The 21700-nt window shown below is 55.5% G+C and overlaps 11 protein-coding genes across 11 annotated transcripts; 8 read left to right on the forward strand and 3 right to left on the reverse strand.

Annotated features, from left to right (window-relative positions):
• Positions 1-187: 187 nt before the first annotated feature.
• Positions 188-2379, forward strand: DL89DRAFT_294611 (Inositolphosphorylceramide-B hydroxylase; the record flags this gene model as incomplete). The annotated part of the gene is made up of 3 exons (XM_040890538.1): positions 188-322; positions 1380-1462; positions 1518-2379. 3 exons carry the CDS (start codon positions 188-190, stop codon positions 2377-2379), a joined length of 1080 nt encoding a protein of 359 aa, XP_040741317.1.
• A 413-nt stretch (positions 2380-2792) lies between these two features.
• On the forward strand, positions 2793-4222 carry DL89DRAFT_294612 (SecY protein; the record flags this gene model as incomplete). The annotated part of the gene is made up of 3 exons (XM_040890539.1): positions 2793-3454; positions 3492-4010; positions 4033-4222. The coding sequence occupies 3 exons, from the start codon at positions 2793-2795 to the stop codon at positions 4220-4222; spliced, it is 1371 nt and encodes a 456-aa protein (XP_040741318.1).
• Positions 4055-5109, reverse strand: DL89DRAFT_269250 (uncharacterized protein). Its single transcript, XM_040888219.1, has 2 exons — positions 4658-5109; positions 4055-4619 (listed from the first exon to the last, which is right to left on the reverse strand). The coding sequence occupies exons 1-2, from the start codon at positions 4828-4830 to the stop codon at positions 4274-4276; spliced, it is 519 nt and encodes a 172-aa protein (XP_040741319.1). The 5' UTR covers positions 4831-5109; the 3' UTR covers positions 4055-4273.
• Positions 5110-5670: 561 nt separating this feature from the next.
• On the forward strand, positions 5671-7421 carry DL89DRAFT_275557 (riboflavin synthase domain-like protein; the record flags this gene model as incomplete). The annotated part of the gene is given in 9 exon segments (XM_040889325.1): positions 5671-5817; positions 5840-5904; positions 5984-6227; positions 6250-6433; positions 6555-6929; positions 6967-7080; positions 7100-7191; positions 7217-7264; positions 7290-7421. The coding sequence occupies 9 exon segments, from the start codon at positions 5671-5673 to the stop codon at positions 7419-7421; spliced, it is 1401 nt and encodes a 466-aa protein (XP_040741320.1).
• A 58-nt stretch (positions 7422-7479) lies between these two features.
• DL89DRAFT_294615 (uncharacterized protein) lies at positions 7480-8572 on the reverse strand (the record flags this gene model as incomplete). The annotated part of the gene is made up of 4 exons (XM_040890540.1): positions 7480-7565; positions 7637-8048; positions 8074-8225; positions 8368-8572. 4 exons carry the CDS (start codon positions 8570-8572, stop codon positions 7480-7482), a joined length of 855 nt encoding a protein of 284 aa, XP_040741321.1.
• A 554-nt stretch (positions 8573-9126) lies between these two features.
• DL89DRAFT_259318 (uncharacterized protein) lies at positions 9127-9888 on the forward strand (the record flags this gene model as incomplete). Its single annotated transcript, XM_040885679.1, has 1 exon — positions 9127-9888. The coding sequence occupies one exon, from the start codon at positions 9127-9129 to the stop codon at positions 9886-9888; it is 762 nt and encodes a 253-aa protein (XP_040741322.1).
• Positions 9889-10857: 969 nt separating this feature from the next.
• DL89DRAFT_44669 (Alg9-like mannosyltransferase) lies at positions 10858-12727 on the forward strand. The gene is made up of 2 exons (XM_040891672.1): positions 10858-12513; positions 12653-12727. Exon 1 carries the CDS (start codon positions 10906-10908, stop codon positions 12421-12423), a length of 1518 nt encoding a protein of 505 aa, XP_040741323.1. The 5' UTR covers positions 10858-10905; the 3' UTR covers positions 12424-12513; positions 12653-12727.
• On the forward strand, positions 12518-13873 carry DL89DRAFT_44699 (uncharacterized protein). The gene has a single exon (XM_040891674.1). The coding sequence runs from the start codon at positions 12893-12895 to the stop codon at positions 13634-13636; it is 744 nt and encodes a 247-aa protein (XP_040741324.1). The 5' UTR covers positions 12518-12892; the 3' UTR covers positions 13637-13873.
• Positions 13874-14371: 498 nt separating this feature from the next.
• On the forward strand, positions 14372-14956 carry DL89DRAFT_225866 (uncharacterized protein; the record flags this gene model as incomplete). Its single annotated transcript, XM_040884779.1, has 1 exon — positions 14372-14956. A coding segment is annotated over one exon (585 nt), but the record flags the coding sequence as incomplete, so codon positions are not given.
• Positions 14957-16830: 1874 nt separating this feature from the next.
• DL89DRAFT_44690 (uncharacterized protein) lies at positions 16831-20041 on the forward strand. Its single transcript, XM_040891673.1, has 3 exons — positions 16831-17072; positions 17172-19801; positions 19911-20041. Exon 2 carries the CDS (start codon positions 17204-17206, stop codon positions 19793-19795), a length of 2592 nt encoding a protein of 863 aa, XP_040741326.1. The 5' UTR covers positions 16831-17072; positions 17172-17203; the 3' UTR covers positions 19796-19801; positions 19911-20041.
• A 680-nt stretch (positions 20042-20721) lies between these two features.
• DL89DRAFT_225663 (uncharacterized protein) lies at positions 20722-21375 on the reverse strand (the record flags this gene model as incomplete). Its single annotated transcript, XM_040884769.1, has 2 exons — positions 20722-20940; positions 21031-21375. Coding segments are annotated over 2 exons (564 nt in total), but the record flags the coding sequence as incomplete, so codon positions are not given.
• Between the last annotated feature and the right edge of the window lie 325 nt (positions 21376-21700).

The raw sequence follows: 21700 nt of genomic DNA on the forward strand, positions 1-21700 counted from the left end.
CTACAGCTTTGATGTTTGCTCCCAGCAAGACCATTTCACCCATTGACATGCGCAACTATACTGAAAGCACAGGAGACCAACACAAGCTTGGCTTATGTGATGCACGGACACATTTGAGTTCTTCATATTGCTATGCTCTCCTACAGCTACAGCCGACTCAAGGTTAGAGACATGCGAGGGCATTTCGATGGAATCGGGCCCTTGTGGAGTCTTTGTTGAGAAGGTGGCTGGCAGTATACCCATTAGGCCACGCATCAAGGGTCAGAGCGGTGGCAAGCATTCGCTGTTTGGCCACCTGCGCTTTGTCTCTGTGGCTGACCCGGTGCATTCCAAAATGTATAGGCAATCTAGATCTATCAAAGGGATTCTTCGTGTGCGAAGTTTTCCCGCACCCAGCAGTCACAGTCACAGATGGCCTGGCGAGGGAGTTCAGGAAATGATGTGGAGGATCTCTGCGGAGACATCCATCCTAGGTGCAAGCGCTTCCTTTCGCCTTCCGGCTCTCTGCATTAGGAGAGGTAGGCTTTTGAAGTCCAAGTAGGCAGGTGCCTGTTGGGGAGGTGGGATTGCTGTCTTCTACACATGGCGGAATTGCAGATGGCTTGAGTAGAGATCTGGCAGGAGAGCCGAGCTGCAGAGTATAGTGGGGTTGATCAGCGGCGGGGCAGGCGGTAGTCAAGGCCTAGTGATGGGGATTGGAGCCAGCCCATCTGGACAGTGGACTGCCGGAGTCCTGCAGTCGCTAGCGAGGGGAGAAGACCAACTCCGCATCAGCTCACCCTGCGACGGCCGATGCATGCGGCCTGTCGTCCACTTCAGAAAGCGTGATCGGGAATGCTGTTGGTGGGTTTTTGCACTACACAGCAGGCAGAGCAAATCCGCTGCCGAGTTTTTTACGGCGTCCTCCCCTCCCCAAAAAACCACAGCTCGACGCTTTCCTTCTTAACCACCCTTGCTTCTCTAGATTGATATTGCTCAACTTGTCCTTCTAATTGTCTCCTCTTTTCTTCACGCTTATACTCTAAGGCGCAGGTCCACCAAGAGGCATAACGGCTGGTTTCGCTTTTTATTTTATTTCTTTATTTATTTTGTGCTTCCAGACCCTCGTTTTGCGAGCCCAAGGATTACACAAACAAGGAACTGTTTTTTTTTGGCGCTTTCCGATATTTACTAGTCGCCAGGCTCTAAGAAACGCAGACGAGCCCTCATCGATTTTTACTCCTGGCCCCATTCCGTCCCCTTTCTTCTCTCCTGAGCCACTGTCAGAGAACCAAACCTCTCTCCCTTTCGCCTCTATACACCACCATCGATTCGCCATTCTTCCGGACTCTTGGGCAGTAACAAAACAAGCATGGCTTGCACCGAGCAAACAAGTCGAGTATTCGCGGGCAGAGGTGGCCAAGCACGACACTGGCAAGTCGCTGTGGGTGATCCGCGCAAACCAGGTGTTCGACCTGACGACGTTCTACACGGACCACCCGGGTGGCGCCGAAATCATTGAGCAGTTTGGCGGGCAGGATATCACAGGAGGCGATGCGCGACGGCGACATCCACGTGCACGCGCTGCAAGCATACCGCGTGCTGAAGGACTTTTACATTGGCGAGGTGATGGCGGAGGACCGGCAGGCGGACAGCCCGCCGGGGGGCACGGACGAGATGGAAATGGTGGAGGAGGACAAGTTCCTGGACATCCACAAGCCGCTGTTTATACAGATGTGGAACTCCAAGTTCTCCAAGGAGTTTTATATCCAGGAGGTGCACAAGCCGCGGCATCTGCCGCAGCCGGCGGTGTTCTTTTCCAACCCGGTGCTGGAGACGCTGACGCGCACGCCGTGGTGGTTCATCCCCATATACTGGACGCCCATCATGGTAACAATGTTCACGCTGGGCCTGCGGTACGAGCCCGTCAATGTGATGCTGGTCGGGTTTGTGTTTGGCATGCTGTCGTGGACGCTGGCCGAGTACAGCATCCACCGGTTCGTGTTCCACTACGACGAGGGAATCCCTGAGGGCACGCTGGCGCAGGTCGCGCATTTCCTGCTACATGGAGTGCACCACTTCTTGCCCATGGACCAGCTGCGGCTCGTGATGCCGCCCGCGCTATCGACGTTCCTGGCCGTTCATATCCTGGCGCTGCTGACGCTAATCTTCACGCCCGGCATGCTGCATGCCGTCGGCTGTGGACTGATCACTGGGTATGTGCTGTATGACGAGTGCCACTACTGGCTGCACCACGGAACCACCAAGAACGAGCGCCTGGCGTACCTGAAATCGTACCACCTGCGCCACCACTACAAGGACTACAAGTCCGGGTTCGGCATCACCAGCGACTTCTGGGACAACATCTTTGGCACCAACTTTTGCGACCCCGAGTACTGAAAAGCAGCGTGCTCCATAGCTTTTTTTCATCTTTTGAGCTCTACACTAATTTTTCCACCTCATCTCCCAGCTCCAGGCCTGCTGTCTTGGCTTCGGTCCGCATCTTCCGGTTCTGGACTGGAAGATAAACAAGCCGCCGTGATCGTGATCCCAATCGGTAAATACCGCGGGTCCGATCAGATCTGTCTGATTGCCAAGGACCAATCAGTGCCTGAGACGTCTTCGCTTGGGCGGAGCTCGGATCGTCCCAGGCTGACCCGCCCAGCAGGCGCGCGAACAGAGAGACAGGCGGCTGTGGCAGGTGGGCTGAGCTCTGGCCGCATTCCCTTGTATTCTTCTCCTTTCCTCTCCCACCATTATTCCAGTCCCCGTACTTTATATATTTTTTTATTGCGAAATAGCCATCTGCCGCAATGGGATTCCGTTTCCTGACGCTCATCCGGCCGTTCATGGCCATCATTCCCGAGGTGGCCGCGCCCGACCGCAAGGTTGCGTTCAACCAGAAGGTCCTGTGGACTGTAATTACCCTGCTCATCTTCCTTGTCCTGTCTCAGGTTCCGCTGTACGGCATCATGTCGTCTGACTCGTCCGACCCGCTCTACTGGATGCGTGTCATCCTCGCCTCCAACCGCGGCACGCTGATGGAGTTCGGTATCACTCCCATCATCACCTCGGGCATGATCATGCAGCTGCTTGCTGGCGCCCAGATCATCGAGGTCGACTATTCGCTGCGCGAGGACCGCGCCCTGTTCTCGGGCGCGCAGAAGCTGTTTGCCATGCTGATCACGTTCGGCTCTGCCACAGTGGCCGTGATGACCGGCCAGTACGGCGACCCCAAGAGCCTCGGTGCCGGTATCTGCCTGCTCCTGATCATCCAGCTGTTTGTGGCCGGCGTGATCGTGATTCTGCTTGACGAGATGCTGCAGAAGGGCTACGGTCTGGGCTCGGGCATCAACCTGTTCATTGCGACCAACATCTGCGAGGACATTGTGTGGAAGTCGCTGTCGCCGCTGACGGTGAACAACGGCAAGGGCCCCGAGTTCGAGGGCGCCATCATTGCCTTCTTCCACCTGCTGTTTGTGCGCTCCAACAAGTTCAAGGCCGTGTGGGAGGCCGTTTACGCGCTCGACCCTGCCGAACCTGACGAACCTGATCGCCACCGCGCTGGTGTTTGCCGTGGTCATCTACCTGCAGGGCTTCCGCGTCGAGATCCCCGTCAAGTCGGCACGGTTCCGCGGCCACCGCGCGTCGTTCCCGATCAAGCTGTTCTACACGTCCAACATGCCGATCATGCTCCAGTCGGCGCTCGCGTCGAACGTGTTCATGATCTCGCAGCTCCTGTACCGCCGGTTCCCCGACAACCTCCTTGTGCGCCTGTTTGGTGTCTGGGAGCCGTACCAGGGCTCGTCGCAGTTCTTCCCCACCTCGGGCATCGCCTACTACATGACGCCGCCGCGCTCGGCCGTCAGCACGCTCAAGGACCCGATCCACTTTGCCCTGTATGTGACGTACATGCTGACGGCCTGCGCGCTGCTGTCGCGCACCTGGCTCGATGTGTCTGGCTCGGGACCGCGCGACGTTGCGCGTGAGCTGCGCGAGCAGCAGACGGTGATCGCCGGCTACCGCGACACGTCGATGTACAAGGAGCTGAAGCGCATCATCCCGACCTGCTGCTGTGGTCGGTGGTGTGATCATTGGTATTCTGTCGATCTCGGCTGATCTGCTTGGCGCCATTGGCTCGGGCACCGGTATTCTGCTGGCCGTCACCATCATCTACAACTACTTTGAGACCTTTGCGAAGGAGCAGGCCGAGCTTGGCGGTCTGGGTGTTGGCGGCATGTAAAAACAGCCCCCTCTATCTTTTTTATTAGCAACTTGAATAAGAAGCACTCTTTCATTTGGAAGCCTTGAGTGTGGACGGAGCATAGGCAGTCTTGAGCGACGGAGTCAGGCCAAACTCGAAAAACAGCTGCGCGATGACTGCGTTGTGATGCACCATATGGTGAACGCAGAACCAGAGCTCCCTGCCCACAGTCGACATGAGCGCAACCTCGCTGCCGCTGCTCATGACGTCGACAACCTCAATGGCCTCGCCTGCCTCCACCCCCTGCTTCCTCAGGCCCTCCGCACACGCCACCGCCTGGCGGATCGCCTCCAGGCCGGCCTGGACATCGCTCTCGGTGGACACATTGCGGATGCGCTGGGCGTAGTTGACGCTCATGGTGTCCGCGTTGCAGCCGCTGTCTGTCGAGGCATTAGGAGGAGAGTGCAGTGGAACAGCAGGTTGAAGTGATCCAGAATGTGGCGGACGTGCTTGCCTATCGTGCTGCCAGGCAGTGCTGACGAGTCGCGCGTGTATGTGGAAGCGTCGAGTCCATGGATGGTCTGTGTGAGCTGCGCCAGTGTGGTGGTTGCGCTGTCAAAGAGCTGGTCCGTTGTGTTGGAGTCCATGGCGAAGGAAAAGCAATAGGCGAAATGGTGTCAAGGGTTTGGATAAAGGAGAAAAGAGAAGAGGTGGTCGCAGACCTTGCAGACAAGGCTAGGTGTGGTGGTGGGGAAAAGGATTGGCCGAACCTCCAGAAACAAACAAGCGCACATAGTCTTTTCTCTCTCACTCTTGCTCACGAGGGCGTGCCTCGTCAATGCTCAGGTGCTCTTTTAAACAGCGCCTTGCTTCCCCTGAAAAGGCGCTCTATTTCCAAAAAAGGGGGCAGGAGGTGGACTCTGCATTGATCCCATACGCCCAGGCCCCGTGCTGTCAAGCACTTGCATGAGCCACTGCAGTTCACTCTCTCACGTCGCTCAGGCCTCTCTCGCATTCAAATATTTGCCATGTCTACCAAACACACAACAACAGTCGAAGATGCACACACAGACATTCGCGAGCACGCGCAGGCCATCATCGGTGACCTGGGCTCGCTCGCACACGAGTCCTCCGGCGGCAATGAGGTGCGCGACAACCTAGCAAAGGCAGCAAAGCTGACCTGTGTCCCTGGACGCGTCAATCAGGGACGTGCAGCAGGCACTGGCGACTGCGCAGGGGAACATCTCGCGGCTGGCAGAGAAAGTCGATGAGGCGAACGAGCAGTGGCGGGCGCTGGCGAAGACCACGGATATCGTCAAAATCTCAACCGGGCAGCTGGGTGGTGACACATTTCCGCACCACTGAAGCTCTACTTCACCTGCAGCCTGTGCATAATCTTGCTGATATTTTTTTTTCTCTCGTTTTTGGGTCTGCATTCCACTTTTGCCTTTTTTGCAATTCAATTTTGGGCAGTTTTCTCTCTCGACATGGCAGACACGTCGCGACGGCTTTTGATCCTCTATGGCTCGCAGACCGGCTACGCCGAGGACGTCGCCCGGCGGATTTCGCGGCAGGCCTGGCGGCGGCATTTCACCACAGAGGTTCTCGCCATGGACGAGGCAGACCGAAGCCTCGTGTTCACCACCGAGGCGCCAGTTATTTTTGTGTGCTCCACCACAGGGCCAGGGCGAGGAGCCAGACAACATGAAGAAGTTTTGGCGGTTTTTGCTGCGCAAGAGCATCCCTGGCTGATGCCCTGGCCGGACTGTCCTTTGCGGTGTTTGGGCTGGGAGACTCGAGCTACCGCAAGTTCAATTTTCCAGCAAAGCGGCTATTCCGCAGGCTTCTGCAGCTGGGCGGCACGCCAGTGGTGCCGCGTGGCGATGGTGATGACCAGCACTACCTGGGAACCGACGGGGCATTGGATCCGTGGCTGGAGGAGCTGTGGGAGGAGCTGCTGCTGACGTATCCGATGCCGCAGCCGATTATCCCCGACTCGGTCACACCCGATCCGACCTTTGACATTTCGTTTGTGGACTGCGATGTCTCTGAACTGCACAAGACAGAGAGCACGCCGGAGAATTTTGCCAAGGCTGACGCATGCAGAGCGGATCACCGCCGAGGAGCATTTCCAGGACGTGCGGCATTTCCGGTTCGAGCTCAGCGAGCCGGCGCAGTGGAGCCCCGGCGACTGTCTGGTGGTGCGGCCGAGCAACCAGGCGAAGGACGTGGAAGAGTTTCTGGAAGCTGGTGCAATGGACCTGAGAACGCAGGACCGGCCGATCCGCGTGGTTTCGCGGTCCAGCATGCCCACGTGGCTGCCGCAGCTGACGAACGCTGCGCTGGCTGTGTACAAACTACCTGGGGATAGCAATGGTCCCGCGGCGGTCATTCTTTGAGCTTATGGCGTATTTTGGCGGGAGCGCGGACGAGACAGAGAAGCTGCAGGAGTTTGCCAGCACGCAGGGCCAGGACGACCTGCACACATACTGCATGCGGCCGCGCCGCACCATCATTGAGGCGCTGGGCGATTTCCCAAAGACGCGTCTGCCGCTGTCTCATGTCATGGATATTGTGCCGAGCATTGCCGAGCGCTCGTTCTCGATCTCGTCGGCGGCAGCGGTGACCCCGCGGGCAGTGGATCTGACGGTGGCGATTGTGGATTACAAGACCATGATGTATAAGCGCCGGGTAGGCCTGTGTACGCAGTGGCTCAAGCACATGCCATATCGGCACACGTGTGCCCGTGCGTTTTGCGCGCGGCACGATGGGGTTGCCGCAAGACCTCGAGACACCGGTGATCATGGTGGGGCCTGGAACAGGCATTGCTGCGTTCATGGCGTTTATCCGGCACCGGCAGCACCAGGGTGCCACGGCCAACTATCTGTTCTTTGGGTGTCCGCAGCCACGACGCAGATTACTTCTATCGGGAAGAGCTGGAGTCGCTGCAGAGCGATGGGGCGCTGCACCTGTTTTGTGCGTTTTCGCGTGATCCAGGACCACAAGGTGTATGTGCAGCACCGGATCCGAGAGAATGCTGCCACGCTGTGGCCGCTGATCAGCGAGATGGGTGCGGATCGTGTATGTGTCGGGGAATGCGAACCAGATGCCCGATGATGTCCGCCGCGCGTTTGTGGATGTGGTTAAGGAGCAGGGGCAGGTGGACGAAAGTGAGGCCGAACTCTTTATTGATAGCATGGTCAAGACTAGGCAGTACCAAGAAGAGTGCTGGGAGTAGGCTATAGACGCGTTTATACATATCAGGACCATCCTTTCCATCCAACAATACACCGGTGTCACCATACGTAGTCCTCGTAGTCGTCCGAAGACTCCTCCTCGTGCAGAATGTCCCGCTCATCCGATGAGTAATAGAACTTCTCGACTATACAGTTGCTGTGCTCTTTAGTACACGCTTCGTACAACATTGTGGGCACCATCTAGCCATGCACTTACCTTCGCTATTAAAGTCTGGCTCATCAGGGTAGTCGTTCGTGTAGTAGTCTTCGGCATTCGAGTCCTCGTCATCGTCATTCCCATCGTCGCTCTCTCTGTTGTTGACAAACTCCTCTGCGTCGTCAATCCACAGCACCGATCCCACATTCCCGGTCCTCAGCACATTCGGATCGAGTCCCGCCGGGTGGTTCTTCAGGATATAGTAAAAGTCGTACACGTACTCGGGCTTTGTCTGATTAAACGACAGGTAGTCGCGTACCATCGGCAGTAGCTGCTCCATGATCGCCTCCTCCTTTGTCGTCGCTTCACTTGTATCCATCGGCGTGCCTAGCGATCCAGATGGCTTAGCAGGCCGCGTTTCCATGATATCGTCTTCATTGATTGCATCAAACATATTGATATCGCTGGTCTTCTCCAGGTCCTGCTGCCGCAAACACCTGTGGGATCCCGTAGTCCTCCGACTGGTGCGGCGTCTGCGGAATGTCGCTCAGAAGCTTGATCCGCCGCTTCCCAAGCACCCGCAGCTTCGGCTGCTTCCCAGTTGCTGCCAGGATCTTCCGCTGCGCCTTAGCGCTCTCCCTCTGGGCCTCTTCCGCTGCCTGCCGCCGCCTCTTCCTTTTGCTCTTTGGAGAGCTGAATTAGCCGGCTGCTTAGTGCCTTTTGCTCCTCGGGGTCGGCAAATTGCGCCTCGGATATCGTCTCTCCCAGCTGGAAGTATAGTGGCGAGCCACCTGGTGCTGAGGCCGGCGCCGGTGTGCTGTGACGGGAGTCAGGTCGGTCCGTGGTCCTGCCGAATAGGTCAACGCTGCTGGCAACGCGCTTGCGCAGGTGCTGGTCGATGACTAGGGCGCCCATCGGCTGCTGGTCGCGCGGCCGCTTGACGCGCAGGATCGTTACTGACTGCTTGCCACCAAGTGCCGGCTGCGAGTACTGCATTTTGTTGTGCTGAATTGCGGTGGGTTTAAATAGAAAAGTAAGTCAAATTCAAGCTCTTAAATAGAGAGAACCGAGACGTGACGTATCAACTTTTTTTTTTCCTCTTGGTGATCAAAAGTAACATCAAAGCGTGGATTAACGGATTCGGACCATTGGATGTGCCGAAAATGAGCCAGTCACTGGACGATGGCACACCAGCTCTCTTTCCAGCCTGACAAATACTTGCAGATATGGTGTGAGCGCAAAGAGAGGCCATTAAAATACTTGATTGGTGGCCCAAGGCTAATATATTACCTGCACCAGCTGTCTGACAAGCATATATATCAACGAAATGCTCCTCTTTTCCCAAAGCACAAAATCACCCATGTATATACTGCTGGCCAATGCCACTCACTAGTCGCATCCACCCCGACAGCCACATATACACGAGCAATACACCCATTTTATCTGTGCCAGATTGTTAATAGCAGCGGACATTCACATATAGCAGCTTGCTTGAGTCTTTTTGCAGACTAGTTAGGTTTATTCCAGAGCCGTCATGTTCGTTTTTCAACATGTATCCCTTTGCTAACACGGTCAAGTCCCAGACCTTCAGGCTTACCTCATTTGATGCTATAGTATCGCATATTAACACGTCATTTGTAGCGTTCTACAAGAACAACACCTCCGATGGCGAGGACTTTGCCTCTGATGATATCATTACAGCAGCCTTTTACAAGGCACTTGTCCATTTCCCAATCATGGCAGGGGAGCTGGTTCAGCGGAATGACGGTAGGTTCGAGATTGTGGTCGACAAACCCAAGCTCAATATGCCCAACTACCGCATGTCGATAACAGACGATGTCCATTTTGGCCCTGTACAATCTGCGAAATTCAGCCCCCCTGCCTGGCCAAAGGGCCTGGCAACTGCTGGCGCCATTGCGGTCGCAAATCCCCAGTCTAACCAGCTCCATCTCATGCATGCCCATGTCGTGCGCTTCAAGGAAAACAGTGGCGCTGCTTTCTTTGTCAACATTACCCACGTTGTTGGCGATGCATCCTGCTGTAGAGCATTTGTGCAGGTCTGGGCCAACTACATGCGTGAACTAAAAATAGGCAGGGCAGCCGTTAAACTGCCGCTTCTCTTTGGCCGTGCGGTCTTCCAAAAGTGCATCCCATCTGAGCGCATGCCCCTGGATGATATGGCCCACGCATTCCTTACTCAGCCTAATCCCAAGGCTGAGAAGTTTGCTCGGCTCTCTTCTAATGACTGCAGCATGCTGGTTTTGAAAAGATACAACAGCATTGTGACCGTCGCAGTGGGCTATTCAGAGTAGATAGAGCCAAGCTGAATGCACTCGTGGACAGGGTGAATGATGCTATGCCCGAGGGAGTTCGACTATCAGCTAACGATGTCTTGACTACACTGATCTCAAAGTCACTTGCTCAGGCAATTAGGGATACTTCACGCGGTTCTTCTTCAGCTTCTGGCAGCAGCAACGTTCTTGACATGCAAAATGTGGGTTCCCTTGCGATGTTCGCCAGCGTTTGGGAATACCCATCACATACATGGGGAATGTGCTATATCAGATTTTAACATACAACTCCATTGAGCAAGCAGAATCGCCGATCACTCCCAAATCAATTGCTGAAATGGCTGTAAATCGCGCGCTGCACTTGGTGCTGCAACAGCACCGCTTATCACGCAGCTATACGACACGCTTGAAGCTGATCCTACTCGCTTCACACGCCCGCTGATAGTGGACAATATGTTTAAGAACACTTTCACGATCTCCAACCAAAGCCGTGTTCCACTCTATACACCTGATTTCGGCCACTGGATGCCCGAGTTTGTATCCTTGAGCCCCGAATTCCAGCTGGGATGTGATATGCATTATACCTGTGCACCCTCCTAGCAACGACCTCCATGTCGCCTTTGCCGAGTCAGAGGCGGTCCTTGGACATGTCTGCATGAACAAGGCATGGGCAAGCATTGCTGAGACAGTGTACTGAGCAAGCAATTGCCGTCTCTTGCAAGCTGTACAGCAGAGATATTTCGCCGCCAGTCATCTTTCCGGACTAGCCTTTTCCTCTATTTTCCCTAGCAATACATATCTCGTTTCTGATTGACTAGTGGTGCAAGAAGGCATGTATCTTCCACCAGCGATAATATCCAGAGTTGCTGTGCTGGTTATTGTGCATTTGGCAGTTGTTCCAGCACCGCCCAAAACCATGCAACTCGAGCCTTCGCACAAAAAAAGCGTGCAGTAAATCATAACATGTGTTCTCCCTGCAGCACCAGTGGATTTTTTTTGCGTTCATTCTACCACCTACCATCTAATATATTCTAGCTTATGTGGCGAGCAAGGTCGTTCTATCTGGCGCTTCTAGTTGCACGCGTCGCATTCTCGGTGCTCCCGGCGTATATCCACCCAGATGAGCTATTTCAGGCGCCAGAGGTTGCGGCCAACGACATATTTGGGCTAGAGGCAGTGCGAACATGGGAGTTTGACCCACAGGCGCCGATCCGGTCCAGCGTGCCAATCTACATATACGCAGGATTTCCGATGCTGCTGGTCAAGATCGCACAGCGGATGCTGCTTGCTCTGTTTGGGTACCGGCTCGAGCTGACATCGCAGCTGCTGTTCTGCGCGCCGCGGGTATTCATGGCCCTCCTGTCGTTTCTGGTCGATGCCAGCATCTATGACACCCTGAAGCGGCTGAATCCCACAGCGCGAATGACCCCGACGATGATTCTGGTTGCGAGCTCGTACTGCCTTGCAGTCTTCCACACGCATACGTTTTCCAACTCGTTTGCGTCGATTGTCCTGGCGTTGTGCTTCAATCTGCTGGCGCGGATTGAGCAGGCATGCGTGCCTACAGCAAGTTCGTCCCAAGCTGAGCTGGCCACACACGGGCAGCTGATAAAGCTGTCCATCCTCTTCGGGGTTTGCGTGGCACTGGGCACCTTTGGACACATTGCCTTTGCGGCATTCGCGCTGCCGCTCTGCCTGGTATGCGCCGCGATACTGGTAAATGCAGTGTGGACTGACACAGTCGGTTTGCGGTGTGCGCTCGGTGCTTTTTCGGGGGTTGCGGTTGGCGGAATTGGATCGCTCTTGGCAATTACTCTAGCGGACTCTGTGTACTTTGGATTGCTAAAGGTGGGTGCTACCGGTGTATCGGGATCACTGACATGCACACTGCTGAACAACCTATCGTACAACACGAAGAAAGACAACCTGGCCGAACATGGGATCCACCCGTGGTACTTGCACGCGACAACGTCGATGCCAACGTTGTTTGGGCCGCTGTACATCCTGGCCATAGCCAAGCTGTGGGCATTTGCAAAGTCGTCAGCAGCCAGAGCGGAGACGAGCTACACCTCGGCTGCAGCTGCATTATCAGTTGTAGTTGGGGTCGGAGCCATGTCGATGGTGCCGCACCAAGAACCACGGTTCCTGCTGCCAGCATTCACTGGAATGGTGCTTTGCACTTGGCGCTGGCATCGGCTGGCGCCTGATTACTTTTGGATCCTATGGCTAGTATTCAATGTGTTGCTGAGCATTGGCTATGGCGTGGTGCACCAGTCAGGCGTCGTACCGATGCTCGATTACTTATCACGGACATCGGTGGCCCGATCAGCAGTTTGTACAATGGCGGCCAGGGATAGCCATGGTGCATTGTGCGCGGCTTCACCGGCAGCTGCAGGCGACCAGCGGATGACTACCAGGGTACTCATCTTTGCGACATACATGGCCCCTAGGCACTTGCTCGTACAGCCAGAGCAAAAGGACCAGTGGCAGGCCCGCATCGAACTGATCGATCTTGTATCGGTTACCGACAAGCAGGTTCCAAGATATGCTGCGTAGCTCAGTACAGGTAGATCACCCGACAGCCACACTATCTGCTGCAGAAGGACCCCATGCATTCAAGCAAACATCGCCAGGGGTGTTTGAAAGGTAGGTTGAACCTGTGCATTGTCACTTGTGCGAATTACTGGACCCAATAGTTGAAATAGCCCATGACTGCTGCGTGCGCTAACAACACAGGACTTTGTCTCTTCTCTGCCTTTTTCGCTTGAATCCATCTGGAAAATAGGACGCTTCTGGTGATGCCGGCATCCGCAGACATCGAGCGGGTACAGCCCAGCGGTAGCACGGGATACAAGCTCATGCCTCTCAAGAGCTTTGCACCACATGTGAATTTTGACCACATTGGGGAGATACTGCAGCGGCCTCTGGCACGGTCCAAGCTGGACATGTACCTGGTTGTCGCCTCATAGAGCCGTGTGGAAGAAAAATATATATCCGTGTCTGGACGTCAGAGCTTACAGTGCGGATGTGCATCGATAAAGGGCTGCAAATCTGCAATTTTGCTTTTGCGCAAAAGGAAAGAGGCTGTTCGCGATCTTCTTTATGGCCGTGCGCCTTTGCAGGACATGCAAATGCTCATCTGACAGCTGCTGGCAATGGCTCCGGCCATGCCGCCGATGCCCTTCTCAGAAGAGAGCGGCAAACACAGCACTCTGGTATGTGGAGCCAGCGGCAGGTCGGGAAAAGTGCCGTACTGCGTCGCGGGGGCCAGGCTCTAAATCAGCGAGAACCCTCTCGCTCTTTCCCAAAGCAGCTCCTGCCAAAGACTAGTCCATGCACTACAGTTCATGAGCACCTCGAGTCTGTGCGATTGACAAGAGGGACGCACCACTCCTCATCCTTGCATCCTGCCCCGATTTTCAGCTTTCTTTCAATACTACCGGCTTGGCAATGGGCATTCATGCAGCTCGGGGCAAGGCTGCAAATCAGCTTACAGCCCTCTTCGCACGATGGTGCTCAAGCGCGGATGGGTTGCAACATGGGAAGGGCAATTGGCGTTCCTCGAAGTGCAATTTTTTTGGTTTCCAGGACAGCCTGGGGGACATGCGTGGAGATCTACAACTGGGAATATCCCAACCACACAAGGATCAGCTACATGTGTGGTTCCAACTCTCCTTTCGCAACCACCGTTGGCCAAAGAGATATGCTGCATGACAATGGGGAGAGAGCAGGGAAAGTGACTGGAATGCCTGCGCACTGCACCAACTGACCCAGCCAGGCTCCCCTTTGTCCGCCACAGTGAATGCCCAGGCTGGCAACCACCATGGTGCGTGCTGGGGGATCATGGCTGCATGCATGTCTTTACAAAGAACGGCTTTCGTGGCGAATGCGAATTCTTAACAGTGATCTGCCCGCCATACTACACCACACAGCACAGCCGCTAGCCGAGCCCTCGGTTTCCGGATATCCAACGCCGCATGCTCTAGAGAAGAACAAAGTGCGCTGCTAAGTTGCACGGTGGCTATCGCTGCGGGTGATTGGCAAATGTGTGGGAGGCTGAAAGCGCATTTTCGCCCAGCAACAACCAACCTTGCGATAGCCTGTGCAGAAAAATAGGGCGCATGTTGGCCAGCTCCGAGCGCAATCCTGGGTGGGGTGGGGTTTAGGGCAAGAGAAAATGCTTCTGAACAGACCGACAATCCCTAATTAAAAAATAACTCACAGCTTGCAACCCCCTCATGCCAGGGAACACGCGGTGAAAAAGGGGGCTACGGTCAGGGCAGGTATATAAAGGCATTTGCCAGGCGGTAGACATTAACTACCCTTCATCATTCACACATCGCCACCCTCTATCACAACAAACAAACCACAAAAACAGAGTCCGAGCGGCAACATATATAAATACCGTCGTTGACCCTTTATCACTGTATTGCTTCTGTCTATACGCCTCTCCTTGCTAAATACCCAGAGCGCCTTCCCTTTTTGCTCTGCACCTCCCACACTAATGCGCCTCTCTCTCTCTATCCTTGTCGGCCTGGCTGTGTCTGGGCAATGTCAGAGCACTTTGAGCATACCTTCATCATCAACAGTTTACAAGTTCACTCAGCCTGTTGACCACTTTGGTGCAAACAACAGCCAGTGGCAGCAGCAGTACCTTATCAATGCAACATTCTACAGGCCAGGCGGCCCTGTATATATGATCACTCCCGGCGAATCCACACTGGCAACATACTACACCGATCGCACGTTTGTCAACGATCTGGCACGTGTGACTAATGGGGTGGTTCTGGCAATTGAGCACCGGTACTACGGGTCCTCGTACCCGATGCCTGACCTTTCAGGCGCCAGCCTCAAGTATATGACACCCGAGAACGCTCTCGAGGATTTTGCATCGATCCTGCGTCTGGTCAAGACCGACCCCAGCCGGATCTTCCCGGTGCCGGTGAGCGCAAACTCGACGATTATCACAGCCGGAGGCTCGTACTCTGGGGCGATCGCTGCATGGATGCGTGCAAAGTACCCGCAGCTGGTCAAAGGCGCCTGGGCATCGTCGGCGCTGATCAAGGCGCAGTACGAGCTCTACAGCTACGACCAGATGGCCGGCAAGCGCCTAAATGACATTGGTTGCGGACCCAGGTTTGCGGAGGCAGTCAAGGAGGTCGACAAGATCCTGTACTCCGGCAATGACACGGCAGTCAAACTGATTGAAGATAAATTCGGCACTCCCCATCTGACTCCCCGTGACTTTGGCGGCCTTGTAGGCGGCCTCACCACGATCATCGGGATGAACCCTGTTTTCGAGGGCTTCAACCAGTACAAGTCGCTGGTCTGCGACCACTTCGATGGCACGCGCTCCGATATTGATGCTTATGCACGTGCGTTCCAGGACTGGGTCAAATTTCTTGGCTTCACGTTCAGTGACCTCAACGCGATAGCGAACACAAGCTTCAACGTGGGCAACTATTCTCTGGGCCAGAATTCACGGGTATGGTTCTGGCAGTCGTGCACATGGTTCGGCAACTGGCAAGTCGCTCCCCCTCGCAGAACGCACCTGACCCCGTACCGCTCGCGACTTACGGATCTCGACTATTTCCAGCCGCCCTGCCAGGCCAAATTTGGCAGTCAGGTCAAAATCCCAGTTGACGTGAAGGGATATAACAAGAAGTGGTTCAACATTCTCAAGGGCGTCAAGAACATCCTGTATACTGTCGGCTCATATGACGTCTGGCGCGAGACAACGGCTGGCGCTGAGTACAGCTATGTGCTTCCCAACACAACCAGCTCGCCGATCATTGTCATCGAGGGGGCGACGCACGCCCAGGACCTGGCCAGTAACAGGCTCAACGATATCGACTCGGTGAAGTGGGCCCGTGCATTTGGCACGGCGCAAGTCAAAAAGTGGATAATGTCATGAACATTCAGCGTGATATTCTCCGGCCTGCCTGATTTTGTCGTCTTCCAATCGCCTCCCTTTTTGCTACATCAGCAGCTGGGTGTTCCGCTCAAGCTAGCAGTTCGCCCAGCCGCCTCCCCACATATACCCTTGGATAATAGCGCACTGCCTGATACAGCACGCGCATTCTGTGTTTTTCCGACATGGCACATTTAGCCAGCCTGTCCTTGGTAATCAATAAAACAAAATACCCTCACCCCCATGTTGGAAGCACAGCAAGTGAAAGAAAATAGGTATGCTTGTCTTGGGGGATCCAGACGACCCAAGGAATGCACGCTTACTGGTGGAGAGACATGCTGCCCGCGCCAAAACGCCTATCTCTGCCGACCCTGATCAAGCCCTCTGCCGCCGCCGAAGAAGCTGGGCACCCCCGAGTCAGGCAGCAAACTGCATGCAGTCAAAAACCTGATTACGCTTCGTTGTTCCGCTCTAGGGTGTGAAAACTTGGGCACGCGGTCAGCAAGAGAGCAGCCCAAAAATCAAGCAGCATCCACATTTGCCCAGGCACTTCATTGCATCACCCAGCTCGGTCGATTGTGCGAAATGCCGCCATCCGCTGCCCCCCTCTTCCCCCTACCCTATGCCCTGTCATGCCTGGCTGCATCCAGAAATCCGAACCTGTCATCAGGCAAGCATGCATTGCAGGAATAGAACAGGGAAGACGGGGGAGGACACATCGATGTATGGCCTAAAGTGGAGGCAGGCAGGAGAATCTCGAGAACAACTTGAAACGTGATAACGATGGACACCCATTTCCGACTTGCTTGCCAACATTGGAGCGAGGGGGCTAGGAGGTCAGTGTGCGGCGTTGCCTCTCGATTTCAATTTGCCAGTCGAGAGATGGCAGAAAGGAAAGCCAGAAGTGAGACGCTAGATTAACAAGTGGGGTTCTTGCGAATGCCAGCAATTGGGAGTGCTGAGATAATGCCATTCACTCCCGAGACTCCTTTCCTTGCTTCCGCCTGTTACCGCCTGAGGCCGCCCGCTCCCTATCCCACTCCTGTTCGTCGGGCCCACTCCAAGATGGGTAAAACACCACGCCTATTGTTTCTCCTTCATTTAAATACGCCGTTCCTTACAAATGGCGATACACCAGCCAGCACCCTTTTCTTTGTCCAGAATCACCATTAAAAAACACTCTCCCCCTCTCTGAGCCAGCATAATATACGCTTGACATCTTCACATTATACTCGCATTCACACACCTATCACAAAGACAACCAACCCAGCCCTACGCAAACTACTGCTTGTTTGTATACATCAACAGCCAGCAACCATCACTAGCTAGACCAGAACCAAACACGCTTTTTGACAGAGAACTTGTCAACACGGGATTTCTTTCCTATTCATAGTATATGCCAGCCAAAGCAAAACTAGGGTTATAATGAATTCCCCAGATTTGTACACACAAGAGCACCACAGCAACAGAACATGTGGCCCGACACTGACGGACCTGCTCCAGACAGAAAACCACAGAGCCCCTTCTGGCATCATGCATACGCTGCCGGCTGCCTCCCCGCAGCAGCTCATCCAGGAATCGGCCCGCCAGCACACCCCGACGTCACTACGTTCATCCCCATCCCTAGCTACATCACTGCCGACCCCCACAAAGAGATCTGGCCCTTCCTTCCCATCGAGGACCATTGACGAGATCATAGCCCATGAGAACGAGTTGCGGGCGCAGCAAGCAGCGCGGGAAAAGGCAAGGCTTGAGGAGCTTGTACGCCTCGAAATAGAAGGTCCAACAAGGCCCTGGGCAGGAGGTAAGCGGCGCCGCTACACCAATCCTACTCCTGAACAGCGCGCGTGGCGGAGGCAGCAAGAACTCGAGAAAAAGAAGCGCAAATACCGCAACCGCTGCAAGGCATGGACGTACGAGGAGCGCGAGGAGCGCAGGCAGATACGCCGTGAGCGTGCGCGGCTGAAACGCAAGACGGAGACACCCGAGGAGGCCGAAGACCGGCGCGAGTACAACCGGGTGCGTATGGCGGGGGTCCGGCGGAGGGAGCGCGAGCGCAAGGTTCTCAAAGACTTCTGTCAGCGACTCCGGCGCCAGCAGCACAACATCCGCTGTCTGGCGGTCAAGCGAGCAAGCAATACTGTCGATAGCTCAGCCTTGCACTTGGACAGCTCTGCTGCACATGAGGAGGTGAACGACACAATAGAGGCGCTGATGCAGTGGGCAGCCAGCGGGCTCCAGGTTCCCGAGGAGTTGGCGCCTGCCCAGTCACTCTCGCAAATCGCAGTGTCCGAGCAAACTGCGCTTGAATCCGCGTGCGTCATGAGCCCTCTACCCGGAGATCCGATTGATGTGACCTCCACGCTTTTGCTACCCAGCAAGCCAATGCCGGACACCGCGCTGCTTGATCATGAAGCAGCGCTGGGCAGTGACGAAGAGATAGGCTCGTTATTTGGAGACCGCAGCAGCGGAGACGAGGTCAGCTCGCTGTTTGGCGGCGCCAGTGGAAATGGCGAATCGGAAACTACCGCAGGACAGCATGCAGGCGCCGGCAGAGGGCTAGCCAGTGTTTCGGATCTGCAGGCTGGCGCGGCCAGTTTGCTGCTGCCTACGAATGGTACCGCCTCAGTTGTAACTGCAGAAGAACTGAGGCGCGCGGCTAACAAATTCAACAAAGTACAGGCCGCTGCAGATGCTGCTGCAGATGCTGCTGCTGAAGCGACAGCACAGGCTCAGCGGCAGCAGGGTATCGAGAACACTGTGGACAGCCTGCTCAGGGCTGCTGCTGACGCCGCCGAGGAGGATTCAAGGACACCGGAAGATCCTGGGCAGCCTCTGATGGATAAGTTGAATGCGGTCGTCAAAGCAATAGCTGAAGCAGACGAAGCACCACCCACGACTGCATCCGATGACCCGCGGTCGTATCTCGCGGGAGTTACTGAGATTAATACAGCCCTGACAGCCGTCGAAGTCTTGGACGGTGCTATTGCACGAGGCGACACGGTGCCCATCAACCTTGATGCCCTTGAGGATGTTGTGCTCAAGATCGAGGCCCTGGTTGTGATGATCACGCTTCTTGGAAAAGACACCACTAAGGAGTCTGGCACGGGGCCAGCAGCAGCAACAACAACAGCAGCGACTGAAGCTGCGGCAGTAAAAGCGGTGGTGGCAGCAGCAGCAAGTCAACCTGCCCAGCTGCCAAATCTGCAGCATATTCGGAAACGCCCGTCATCTGATATGCGCGTCGTGCAGCACGACGGCATGGCATCGCCATTGTCTGTCTCCAGCCAGTGCCCGCTGACGCCGCGACCAGGCTCAGTTGTGTCAGTGGGGGCGTTGAGCGACTCACCATGGAGCCGTGACATCGCTGTCCCACGCTCCAGGCAAACTGGTGCCGTGCCATCGCAAAACATCGAGGCTATCATGTTCTCCCCACTGATGCCCAGCAAGGAGCTGTGCGTATTGCCGTTCGACCAGCAGTTTGTTCACTGTGTTCCGTCGCATCCAGCCTCCATAGCGGTCAGAGCACTCACTGCGCCAAACCGAGGGTTTGCCATGCCGCCACAGAAACACGTCGTGCCATCGCAACAATACGGTATGCCGCCTCGGGCATACACTGTGCCTGAACACCCGTATGGTGTACCTTTACCAGCCTTCTACACCCAGTTGCCACATCACCAGGGGTCACAGCGCGTCCCCTCAGCGCAACCACGTATGCAGGTCCATTTTAGGGGCAGCCCGGCCTATGCTGCACGCGGCAGAATCATCATGAAGGAGCTTGAGCGCAGTGGTAAGGAGCGGCTGGCTAAGGAAGCTGAGGCCAAGGCTGCTGAGAAGGCTGCCAAGGCTGAGGTGTATGCGAAAATTGCTGCTGCTCAGCTGCGCAAAAGCAGAGCCCGTGCCAGCGAGTCTGCTGCACAGCCGCCAAGTTCTCAGGCTACTACCGGCGTGGATATGCCCAGGACCTGTGTTCCCAGTGTAGCGTCGGTTGCTCAGGTTAGCGGCACTCATAGCTGACTACAGGTTTGTGTCAGCATTCTGCGTTCACTGGCACCTACATTAACCAAAGCTATGTATACTATCCATTTTTCAGCGATAGCGATTCTGTTTTCTAACACCCCTTGCTCTCCAGCGCCCTTTTGTATATCATCTGTCCATTCCTGCATTCTACAGCCCAGCAGCCCGGCTGAATGGCTCCACGCCATTGCCAACCACACGCGCTCCGATCTAACCAGCGTACCTTGCCAAGGTCTTTATCGAAAGAGCAGTATTAAAAGTGGTATTTCAGAAGATGACTGCATACCTTTATGTGGAGGCAATAAGAAAAGAATTAGATAAAGCGAAGCCTTGCTATACAAATGACAAAGACCATGTTCTGTGAGCGGTGATGAGGGGAGGAATCAGCCAACCACCATAGTCTTCTGTGACAAGACATTATCGCACAGCCAGTCGATCTCCTCCAGGGCGCCAGATGACAGCACTACCCTGTCGTCCCAGGACTCGGGTGTTGTGACAGAATCCTCCAAGCACTGCTCGATCTCGCGGATCCGCTTGTACTCAGGACCCACTGCGGGCATAATCGACCGGATCTTGCCGATTAGCGATGCCAGCTGCTTGGCAGTGATGCTGCCCGACCGCGCCGTATGCGCAGCCCGCCGCACCTTCTTAATCTGGTCGCGCGGCACCTGGACCTTGCATTCAACGGTATTGAATACGAAACCAAGGAACCGCTGGTTCTGTTGCGGCACCAGATCAGAGGTTGGTGTGTTGATCAGGAACCCAAGATCCGTCAGGTGCCGGCACAGCACCTGTGTCTGCTCAGCCAGGTCCTCGGCCGACCCATTGAGCAGGCAGAGTTCGTCGATATGCGACACAATGCGGAATCCATTGGTGCGCAGCGGCTGCAGGGCTGCCTGAAGCAGTTTGGTGAACACCTTGGATCCAACGGAGATCCCAAACGGCAATGTGCGGTACTGGTAGTATTTGCCGTCAAACCCAAACACCAGATACCGCTGGTGGTCCTTGTGGATCGGCACCGACATGTATGCGCACTTTATGTTGATGCGTGTGATGTGGTCGCCCGGGTGCATAAGCGAAAGCAGCGATGGCAGCTCTTTGGCGACATAGTTGCCCGCCTCCAGGTACTTGTTGATGGGCCGGCACTCCAGTAGCGCCTTAAAGTTGCCAGCCACCTTGATTGTATACATGTGCGACACAAACAGCTCCGGCGAATGGCTGACCTCCTCAATCACGCGGTCGCCCAGATCCCACCGCACAACCTTCTCGATCGCCTCGCGCTCCTCGTTGCTGTACTCGGGCATGGCCGGCTCCACGTGCTCAGGCTCCATCACAAAATCAAATTGCAGCCCATGGGTCACGGTCTCGAGCACCCACGGATCGGCGGTTACACCAGTCCAAGCTCTCGAGAATTCGCGGATTCGAGCACCCAGTGCCACCGTGCGGTTATCACGCACCACTGCCTCTTCAGCTACAGCATTATGAACAGCCTGCGAAATCACTGGCGACTCCTGCGGCGTAACCGGCGTCGACTGGGCCAGCCCAGAGCCTGACGCGCCAGATGCGGCTGACGGCTCCATCGCGCGTCGCTCGATCTGCGCTGCCTCCAGCAATGACGCCGAGCAGACAGCCATCAGGCCGCTGGCAATCTCGCCCAGCCCCTGACCAACCTGCCGGCCTACCAGTGTGGTCTTCAAAATGTGCTGCAGCCGGAAGTGCAGGTGGGCCGCCACATTGGCTGTGAGCCGGAACCGCGACGCCACATGCAGTTGCGTCTGCGCCGCAAGTCCGCCGCCGCCGACCATCTCCTTCAACAATGCGCTGGCGTTCAGCTCGCTGTTGTCCAGGCCTGGGTATGTGGCCTCGAGCTCGGGGAACGATGTGTTCTTGTCGCGCACCTGAGCC

Source organism: Linderina pennispora (genome assembly GCF_002104995.1).
Source record: "Linderina pennispora strain ATCC 12442 chromosome Unknown DL89scaffold_12, whole genome shotgun sequence".
NCBI classification, from domain to species: domain Eukaryota; kingdom Fungi; phylum Kickxellomycota; class Kickxellomycetes; order Kickxellales; family Kickxellaceae; genus Linderina; species Linderina pennispora.

What these genes read in the sequence shown, in the direction of transcription:
- DL89DRAFT_269250 (XM_040888219.1), bottom strand. Translation starts at nt 4,830, where the DNA reads ATGGACTCCAACACAACGGACCAGCTCTTTGACAGCGCAACCACCACA. An exon ending in CTGGATCACTTCAACCTGCT is followed by an intron (nt 4,620 to 4,657) that starts GTTCCACTGCAC and finishes CTCGACAGACAG; the next exon opens with CGGCTGCAACGCGGACACCA.
- DL89DRAFT_44699 (XM_040891674.1), top strand. Translation starts at nt 12,893, where the DNA reads ATGTGCATCGATAAAGGGCTGCAAATCTGCAATTTTGCTTTTGCGCAA.
- DL89DRAFT_44690 (XM_040891673.1), top strand. Translation starts at nt 17,204, where the DNA reads ATGAATTCCCCAGATTTGTACACACAAGAGCACCACAGCAACAGAACA.
- DL89DRAFT_44669 (XM_040891672.1), top strand. Translation starts at nt 10,906, where the DNA reads ATGTGGCGAGCAAGGTCGTTCTATCTGGCGCTTCTAGTTGCACGCGTC.